Here is a 10,293-nt window from a genome sequence, read left to right on the forward strand (position 1 = left end):
AGGGAATTTGAAGGGCCTGAAAAACCTGACACAACAGAAAATCTCTGCGTTGAACACCATCCAGTCCCAGAGAACACACATTATTTCCACTAAGACATTTCCTGCCTTTTCCTCTTCCTCCCTCTCTCTGAATCCACCCCAACTAGAATGTGAGTAAGAAGAAGCACACTCACCTCTGCCTGCAAAAATTTCCAGCAGGGAATAGAAAAGGATTTATCTTAAATCAAATTGGGACAATTGATAATTACATTGTTCCAAACAATCTAATAGCTGAATTCAGATATGCTTGTGCAACTTACAGGAATTTTAGAGTGGTCTATTCATTAAGATTTAATTAATAATCATGTGGTATGCTATAATGCCTATACAACAAGGACAACAGTTCTGCCGATGAGTGTGTGTGTGCGCACATGCGAATATATCTGTATGTTCTTATTCACAGAGACTACCCAAGCAGAGAAGGGGGATTTCACAACCCCAGGGCCTGTAAGAAACAAAACAAAACAAAACAAAACAAAACAAAAAACACCTCAGACCTTTCAGACATCAGGTTTCAAGTCCAGGTAAAGAAAGAACAAATCAAATTCACAAACTGTCACTCTCCCAAGTTAGAGATGAACCCAAACACCCTGGTCCCTTTGTTCACACAGAACAGGTTAAGAAGGCCCATGACCCCACCACTCTAGCACATTTGTTGATATCAGCAGTTGATGCTTTTCACTCTGATAGAAATTTATTTCAGCAAGACTAGCTTCTGCTGGCTCTCAAGATGGGAAGGAGAAATGAAACAGAACAAGTAAAGCTTCTTTTTTTTTTTTTTTTTAAAGATTTCACTTGTTTATTTGAGAGAGAGAGAGAGAAGGAGAGACAGAGAGCATGAGAGGGAGGAGGGTCAGAGGGAGAAGCAGATTCCCTGCTGAGCAGGGAGCCCAATGTGGGACTCGATCCCGGGACTCCAGGATCATGACCTGAGCTGAAGGCCGTCGCTTAACCAACTGAGCCACCCAGGTGCCCCCAAGTAAAGCTTCTTATATGGAGATTTGGGGAGGAAATGCCTGGATCAATATCCCTCCCACCGCCCCCCAGCACTGATAGGAAGTTCTGAGGGCTACAGGGAAAAAGGCAGGTAGGGAAGCAAAGGAAGGAGCTGGAGGTTCTCAGAATACAAACCACACAAACCTGAAGTGAGGTCCCAGACGTGACCTGGGTCCATGTGAAAGCTATCCATTTCCAAGGCCTCACCAAATACCCCAATTAATATTCTCTCTGGTTCTAGGTTTGCCACTGTGGAAGGAGCCTGAGTGAACCATGGTGGACATAAATAGATGATACAGATATAGGATATCAAGATATAAATATATTTTCATTTAACAATTTAAAAATTTTGCATTAGCACAGTGCCTGGGTGACTTAGCTGGGGAAGTATCCGACTCCTGATTTTGGCTCAGGTCATGATATCAATATCCTGGGATCGAACCCCATGTCTGGCTCCCTGCTCAGCATGGAGTCCACTTGAGATTCTCTCCCACTCTAACTCCGCTTCCTTCCCTCATGTACATGCTCTCTCTCTTTCCTTTAGTTACAAATAAATAAAATTATTAGCTTGTCTTCTCTGTACCACAGGGAATATAAGTAAGAGTATTACATTCCCCAGACTCTCCTTGCCCCAGGATCTGGACGTGGCCTACACACCACCAGTAAAAGTTAATATTATGAGATTTGGGGGGTGGCAGGTAGGCTGAAGCCATCTCGTGCAGTGGACACGGGGCGTCACAGACAGGAGTCTTGGCAACAGCCCTGTGTTGCCAACACAGTCCTCTTCCTGGGGCTCTAGAGGAGCTGAGATGTCCACAGTGCCTTCCCACAGGGTCCTGACCCCTTAGAGTAAGGGGTCTGCGCTGACCGGGGCTCCCCCAGGCTTCTAACACTTTAAAGGTATAATTCCCTGTAATACAGACGAGTTGTAACAAACAATTCTATGTAGAGTGTCTCACAGGATCTTCTCTTGTCAGACTGAACTCTGACTAGTACAGTGGCCACTCACCATTTGACGTCACTGCTCAGACCTCACTCAGGTGCCCTCAGAAATCCCCTCAGACATAGGAAGTTAGAGTATAGGGACAGGGAACCATGAGTAGTGTCTGGATAGGAACTTCTCTCTTGTCACAGGGAAAGGGAAATGAAAGTATTTTCTAAAGATCCCAAATTTGGTAATCTCATGAGGAGAACCAATCAGTGTTTTAGAACTAAGCCATATCATAAGTTGCTGAGCAACACCTTGGGTTGAAGGTGCTGTTATGACAAGTAAAATATTTTTTTGTAAAGTGTCTCTGAGTTTATTCACTGAGCAACTTATAAGAACCAGGCATTATGACAACCAGCAAAGGGCAGGCATAGAGAAATTATACTTGTTTTTTCCTCTGAAAGAGGAGACGACAAGCCTAAATCATAGGACCAGACTCTCAGCAGAGACTGATACTGTAGACCTCTCATCTGGCGCATTCCTTTGCCTCCAAGAAGTGTATTCCTTAACAATCTCAGGGCAAAACTGTGCTGTGGGTCTCTTCCAAGTGGTCTAGAAGTCAGTGTCAGAGAATCTTCAAAGCCCTTAGATGTGATCAGATAATCCATAATGTATAGGGGTTTTTTCCCCTCATGATTTGTGAGGGCAGCTGTGGGGCAGGATAAGATCTCAGCACAACAGTGTAGAAAATCCACCCTGAGCATGTGTCATGACTGATATCAAACAGTGAACTCACCATCTGAACAGCGGCCTCGCCGCCAGGTCTCTCTATATTGGAAGTATTCAGATTCCAGCCCTCTCTGTGTGTGGTTTAATTTTCCTTTCTACTGTACTGTATGGTCAGAAACATGAGGGTCAGAGTGTCTTAACTTTCAGTTTTCTCAATGATGAACATCAGAATAAATTCTTAGGATCAGAACTTCAATGATTTATGACATGGGGAGAACTTTCAGAATGTTATGACATGAGGAAAGTTATGGTAAAGCCCTCCTGCAGGTTATTATCTCTATTGCTCCCAGTAAAATAAGCTCTGCCCAATTTAGTCCACCCTATTCGTCGATCTGAGTCCTCACATGAGGTGTGTCCCCAGCGGTCTGCTCCAATCTCTGGTCATATTTAAGATGGTAGGGATTACAGTCCACTGTTTCCAGTAACCACTACCTATGGCGTCTCTACCATCCTTCCCCAGCTAGGGGAGTGTTGACACTCAGAGTTTCTCCTCTGATGTTCTCTCAATATAGCACAGTGCCAGGGATGCCCAGCTCTTGGGCCGAGTTGGCCATCTGGGAGTCTAGGACAGTGGAGGACAAACCTAGAGCAATAAGAAGCTTCTGACATGCAGCTCTGTCACCCACTGCTGCAAGTATCAGGCATTCCCCATAGCAGGACAATTTACCTTCTCTTTAGATGGTTTATTATTCCTTATTTAAACTCCCCAGCTGTCACAGCACAAAGGAATGACCTGTCACTACCTCTCACTTTTGAATATTTCCATTCATTCTATCCTCACTAGTAAGCTTCAAGTACATCTCTTTCTAGAACTTGGGCTGGGATGGGAGAGTCTGTGAGTGACTTCCCAGCCTTCTCAAAAACATGATTTTCTGTGTTTTTATTTGGTTGCATGTTTATTTGATTGTTTAAGAACTTTACTTCTTTAATGAGTGAAGTAATTCTGTTCCCGAACCATTTAAAGAGCCCTTTCCTTAGTAACAGATGTGTCATCTCAGAAGTTCTTTCTGATTGGCTGGAGCTCAACTGATTTGAATTTTAATGTCAGATTCTATTCTCTTTTCTTCTAGTCTTGTCAGTTCTACCCCAGTCTTATGCTCTACTGACCCCCATTAAAGCCCCCAAGAAGAAAATGGCCATTAATGGAGTCATGGTGCTAGGATCTTTTATCATGGCTTTCCTGATGGGTCCTCAAGAATCCTGGGCTATCAAAGGTAGGTGCCTAGAGAAGCAAAACTAGGGATATAAGCTCTTAGAGCATTGGAGAGATGAATGGTGGACATTTGCAAAACAATCTTTGGAATGAAAGAAAAGTGTGACAGGTATTGTATGGTTATAAATCTGAAAGTATAATAAACTGTAGTCTGGAGGAGTTCTGTCCTTACCACAAATTGAAGCCAGTCACGTTTAGTTTAGAGGAACAAAAACTGAGTTCTATATTGACTAATACCATTGACTTTGAGAGAAACCAGACTTGAGGTGGGAAATATGTTCTGAGAAGCATTAACAAGTTACTGTCTGGGCTTCAATTTCTTTCTGGAAAATTAGTGCAATCAAAATTTTAAACCTCACAGAATTTTGTGGGGATTAAATGAAAAAAAAATATGAAAACTTCTCAGCTCCTGTACTTAGCTGAATGCACAATAGTTATTTTTTGGCATGTGAATCCTGTCAGCATATTTTGAGCACAGATACTATATTGAGGATCAGTACAGAAGAAAGTCCCCCCAAAGCAACAATCTACTCCAGGGAGGGGAAGGCCAGGTATGCTGATATGAATTGCATTATACACATATGTATACATAGCAAATAATTCTGTTACATATGTAAAATTAATGTCATCTTGTATGTCATTTTTATCTCCATTGAACAAAAAGAATTCAAAATTTTGTTTGATTCCGAAGTCCTAAAGCCACCCTCTAAACAGTGTTTCCCTCTTCTTAGAGCTGCAGTACCCTGAGAGATCCCCTGGAATTAAGGCTGCAGTGTACTTAATGCCTGGGAAAATACACTGAGTGAGCAATTCTCTTTAGGGAGCTGCTGCTGGATTTCCAAAGAGGGAATCGTTTCTCAGCTAGTAACCTGGAGCCTAACAGCTTCACAAGACTCTGGGATTTTCAGGCCTCATTTGTTTCAGTCCACCCTCTCTAACTTTGCCCCTCTACTTCTCCCCTCCCAGCTCTGTTCAACACAGATGTCCTGCACCTGAGCCTCATCTTCCCATTCCTCCCCACTCTCCATCACTCCTTCACTCATACAGCTCCACTCCATATTGTTCCCCCACACCTGCCCACATGTTTGTCTCACTTCCTGGGTTCTTCTTCCTCTCCCCGTCCTGGTTCCAACCTTAACTCTCTTCCCTGCCTTTTCAGAGGACCATGTGATCATCCAGGCTGAGTTCTATCTGACCCCTGACCCATCAGGCGAGTTCATGTTTGACTTCGATGGTGATGAGATTTTCCACGTGGATATGGGAAAAAAGGAGACAGTGTGGCGGCTGGAAGAATTTGGACATTTTGCCAGCTTTGAGGCCCAGGGTGCCTTGGCCAACATAGCTGTGGACAAAGCTAACCTGGACATCATGATAAAGCGCTCCAACCACACCCCGAACACCAATGGTACCTGCTGCACTCCTAGACATGGGAATCGTAACTTTGGAGTAGATGCTTCAGCTTGTTGTGTTACGTTACTGTAACTGACTTTCCCTCTCAGGGGCCCAACCTCGCCATAAGCAAGTCCCTACTTCTCATGCCACAGACTCAAGAACTTTACATGAGTTTGTTCCTTTCCTGATGTGCTCACATCTTGTCCTTGCCACCAACAGTCACTCACAGAGTCATTGCCCCAAATCTATGCTGGGGAAACCAGGAATGAAATTATCTCCAGGACCTAAAATATCCTTCTATATATCTTATACCACAACACTGGTTCCAGTTCATGGGGGAGAGTCTCAGAGATAGGTATCTGAGACATGGCATAGATGCTCAGGGCAGAGTTTGCCCTGCTTTTTCCGCTTCAGTGGGAGGAAGAGGGCCCAGCCTAAGCAGGGAAGGCTAATTTCTGTCCTTTGTCCCCAGTACCTCCAGAGGTGACTGTGCTCTCGAACACCCCCGTGGAACTGGGAGAGCCCAACACCCTCATCTGTTTCATCGACAAGTTCTCCCCACCAGTGATCAATGTCACGTGGCTTCGAAATGGAAACCCTGTCACCACAGGAGTGTCTGAGACAGTCTTCCTGCCCAGGGAAGACCACCTTTTCCGCAAGTTCCACTATCTCCCCTTCCTGCCCTCAGCCGACGATGTCTATGACTGCAAGGTGGAGCACTGGGGTTTGGACAAGCCTCTTCTCAAGCACTGGGGTATGGACCATCCTTCAATCTCCTTTCTTTTGTGATTTCCTCCCGTGATGCCTGTGTCTGGTGCTTTGGGACCCAGAGTCCCCTAACTCGTCCATAACAATTGCTGCAATTCCTATTCCTTGCCTTCTCCCATTATTCAGCTCCCCGCACTGTTCAATCTTCATTCCCTTAATTCATCATTCCTCTTATTTAGTTGATTAATAACTATTCTTTTGACTAAATACCCAACCTTTGGTTCTAAGTGCTACTCCGTACCACAGTCATTACTTCCACACTACACTCTATGTTATTTTTCCCCAGAGTTTGAAGCACCAACCCCCCTCCCAGAGACAAGAGAGAATGTGGTGTGTGCCCTGGGCCTGGTTGTGGGTCTGGTTGGCATTATTGTCGGGACCATCTTCATCATCAAGGGCATGCGCAAGGTCAATGCTGGTGAACGCCGAGGGCCTCTGTGAGGCACCTGCAGGTGGGTTTGATGTGATCAGAGGAAGACATAGATGGAGTTATCCAAGGGTAGGAGACAGAGTGGGGAAAAGGATATGTGATGCCTTTAAAGGAAAATGATAGGGAAGTTATAGTTCTTGATTTACCTTTGCTAGGACAGAATCAGACATTAACATCATCTGGTATCCCAAAGCTTCAAGGTCCCATATTCCTTCCCATACATGTGCACCTACATCACAACTTCAATCTTGGAAATCATCTCCACTACCTAAGACCATTGTTTCACATCAGATTTTTGAATCAGGTGATCTAGGAAAGCTTTGGGCACTTCCTGGTTTATGATTCCAGAGCCAGACCTTCAGTTCATAAACATTCCCAGAGTTTAGGTCACTTAGGGTTAGGGCAGATTCACTGCAGGAAATGAAAATTCTTTGAAGGCCAATGCAATTTTTGTTTCTCCAATCTGAAAAGTGGTGTTAAAACTTCTAAGAGGAGGTAAGCCATGGTCTGCTCATTCATGCTCATTTGGAGAGTAGGGGGTGCAGTTCATGTTGGAAAGGTTGTATTTACTAGACAGAGATCAGATGAATATTTAGAGACTTTTCCAAAGTCAAAGGATTAAGGGAGAAGAAGAAGGAATCTGGAAAAAAAGTGCTTTAAATACTCATCTTAGCTCTTTAGTAATTCTGTGTGTCCTGCTACAGGCAATGCAGTTTCCTAGAGAGAAGATCAATGAAGAAATTTGCTCTTCAACAGTTTTATAAACCTGGCAATACTCCAACTGTTCACCTCACTGAAGGCAACCATTCTTCAGCATTTTCCAACCCTTTACCTATTCTAAGAATGATGATGCCTTCCTGATCTGTCCAGACTCTGACATCTAGTTATTCCCAATTTGTTGCCCCTTCTTGGGTCTGTTTTCCTCCATTTTCTACCATCATTTTAATATCACCAGGTAATGCCTCTCGAATAGACCCCACAGGATCCTGTCTCTGCTATGGAACCTTGTGAATGTTCAATACAGACATCCCTTCTACACATTGCTTGGGTTTCTTCAAACTGTGATTATGACTTTTTGAACACAATAAACTGTTTGATGGGTCTGAGATTAATTTTTGGTATGTAAGCCTGTTCTTCACAGGGACTAGGGTTTAAATGTGATTCTTTCAGCTGAAATGTGTGAATGTCGAATATATGTGATACGTTCTGTAAGTAATCAGAAGTATTTAGGTTCATTAGGACTACACCTCATTCATAGTACCTGCAAGCAATCCAGTTGCTATGGTCCAGTCCCCCTATGGAAAACCCTAGAGTAGAGTTCATTTGTTGGGAGATCTCTATTTAGGATGGTTTCAGAATCTGGTTTTGGTTCTTGATCTCCAAGTCAATGATAATTCTAGATCCTTGGTAGAATGAATGTTAAAGCATTGGGTTTAGCCACACATAATGAGTGAGACTGATGATGGGGAGCAGACAGGAGTGGTGTGAGGAGCAGAGTAGAAGAGGATTTATATATGTTATAGGATTTACATACCAATGACATCCACTCCAGGTTTAATGAAAAATAGGATTGGACACTGTGGATCATCATTACCCATTTTATTAACATGGTCTTGGATGCCTGTTTTATTACCAGAAGAATGGTTTGACTTATTCTTGGAACAACCTTGTATTGAATATGTATCCCTGGGTTGAAAAACTAAGTAAAAAGTGGGAGGTTGGGCAGAACTTGACATTAAAATGGAATGAAAAAATGTTTGAAACACAGTGGGCTATTGCTCATTTATCTGTGAAACTATTACTTGAGATTTATTTCTAACTGGTTACCAGGGCCTACCCCAAACCATGAAGATCGATTAGCCTGACAGTTAGATAGAGTGGCAAATAAGGGGTGTTGAATGGACATCAACTTGGGCTTCATCTTACTGTACATTTACTAGCTGTGTGTTCTTTACTTAACTGAACTTACCTGAACTTACCTGATTCCTTTCATGGAAATACTGATGGCAGTTTTTACCACACTGAGTTATTATAAGAATTAAAGGAAAAATGCAAGAAGAGTAATCAGGTACCATACTCAGGGGTAATAGTATTGCAAAAATTATGAATTCCATTATTTTTTTGCAATATTTCTACAACCTGATGATAAAAATCTCAGAAAAGTGCAACCAAAGCAAAACACGAAGGGTGGCAGAATATGTCATCCCAAAATATGCTATTCTGGCATGAAGATTGTTTTGAGCTGATAAGGTGGTCTCAGTAATAAAATTGCTGTAATCACTTGTTGGCTAAAGGATTCTGTGCCATAGCAGGGACCTCCTTCTGCTTCTGCATCCACACCTCTGACATTACAGAAACTCAATTCAAGAAATTAACAAACAAGGCTTTTGGCTCAAACACACTAATACCAACTGCTCTGGTTCATGGAGGTCCTGACTTCCATCTCTAGGTATTCTCTTCCTGATAGTCATCATAAGCTGCGTTCTCTCAAGGGTCTCAAGCACATGCTCACACGGTCAGCAGTACATCGGATGGTCTCCCTACTTGGAAAAGCAGAAATGACATGAACGGGGAGGTGCAAACACCCTCCACAAACCTGAAGTTATAACCTGTGAGTTTCACAGGGAAACCAGAACAACTTAACCCTGATGGTGACTGAGAGTGGCACTAATAGCAAATTTTTGTTCAAAAACTCGTGTGTGCAAGGATGACCAAAAGGGGAGAATTGTTGGAGTAATTTCCCTAGGAGGCCATTAGACTGAGATGGCTCTAACATCTTGGCAACTTACATAAGCAAACTGAAGCCTGAGCCAGACTCAGTTCCTGTCTGTGCACTGGTATCCCAGCAAATTCACCAATAGCCAAATGGGCTTTCCAAGAAAGGCAAGTGAAGAGAATATAGCCAATCTGGGAATTTCCACACTCTGCTTCTGCGTCTGCTCTGTCAAAGCCTGTCTCCTAGCTCCTGTCACACAACTTTTCACAATTTTCATGTTGGCACTGCCAGGTTTGAATCATGTTCTCAAATAAACACTTGAAAATTGTCTTAAGCCTCAGTTTACCTTTTAACACCTTAAAGGACTTACTAAAAAATAGCAAGTTTCTGTACTTACGGCTTAAAGAATCAAAGCCATGTCTTCAGAAATTTGAAAATATGCACAGGTGTTTCTTTTATGTAGCTCCTATTTTTATTATAAAATAAATACATGTACAGTAGAGAATACAATAAAACTCAGACACATATGGAATAAAAAAGAAAATATCTATTTCCGCCCATGTAACAGACATGTTTTGAATACCTTTAAGAACCATTTTAAGTTCCCAGAAAAATTGGGCAAAAAGTACAAAGTTCCCGAATTTCCACATCTTCCCCGGTGCTCCACATACAGTTTCTCTTATCATTAACATTTGTCATTACATTTGTTACAACTGATGAACCAAAATTGATACATTATTACTTGCTGATGTGCATAGTGAGATTAGGGTTCACTCTTTGTATTATACAGATCTCTATAGTTTTGCCTTTTCCAGGATGTCATATAGTTGAAATCATACAATAAGTGCTTTTCTAGTCTAAGATAATTCTTTCATGCCGCAATATGCATTTAAGGTTTTACCACATCTTTTCAAACTTAATAGCTTTTTTTTTTTAATTGCTGAATAATACTTCATTGTGTGGATGTTCCACAGTTTATCCATTCACCTGCCAAAGGACACCTTGCTTGTTTTTCCAAGTTT

At 42.4% G+C, this 10,293-nt stretch overlaps 1 protein-coding gene across 1 annotated transcript; it reads left to right on the forward strand.

Annotated features, from left to right (window-relative positions):
- The first annotated feature begins 3,827 nt into the window (after nt 1–3,827).
- Nucleotides 3,828–7,667, forward strand: LOC116628267 (HLA class II histocompatibility antigen, DR alpha chain-like). The gene is made up of 5 exons (XM_032398493.1): nt 3,828–3,966; nt 5,125–5,370; nt 5,830–6,111; nt 6,412–6,577; nt 7,260–7,667. Exons 1-4 carry the CDS (start codon nt 3,885–3,887, stop codon nt 6,564–6,566), a joined length of 765 nt encoding a protein of 254 aa, XP_032254384.1. The 5' UTR covers nt 3,828–3,884; the 3' UTR covers nt 6,567–6,577; nt 7,260–7,667.
- Nucleotides 7,668–10,293: the final 2,626 nt, after the last annotated feature.

The sequence above is a fragment of the Phoca vitulina genome, unplaced genomic scaffold (assembly GCF_004348235.1).
Source record: "Phoca vitulina isolate PV1807 unplaced genomic scaffold, GSC_HSeal_1.0 scaffold116, whole genome shotgun sequence".
Lineage (NCBI taxonomy): Eukaryota > Metazoa > Chordata > Mammalia > Carnivora > Phocidae > Phoca > Phoca vitulina.

Excerpts from the sequence above, each read along its gene's own strand:
- LOC116628267 (XM_032398493.1), top strand. The coding sequence starts at position 3,885 with ATGGCCATTAATGGAGTCATGGTGCTAGGATCTTTTATCATGGCTTTC. Across the intron at positions 3,967-5,124 it reads AGAATCCTGGGCTATCAAAG|AGGACCATGTGATCATCCAG; the intron begins GTAGGTGCCTAG and ends CTGCCTTTTCAG. Across the intron at positions 6,112-6,411 it reads GCCTCTTCTCAAGCACTGGG|AGTTTGAAGCACCAACCCCC; the intron begins GTATGGACCATC and ends ATTTTTCCCCAG.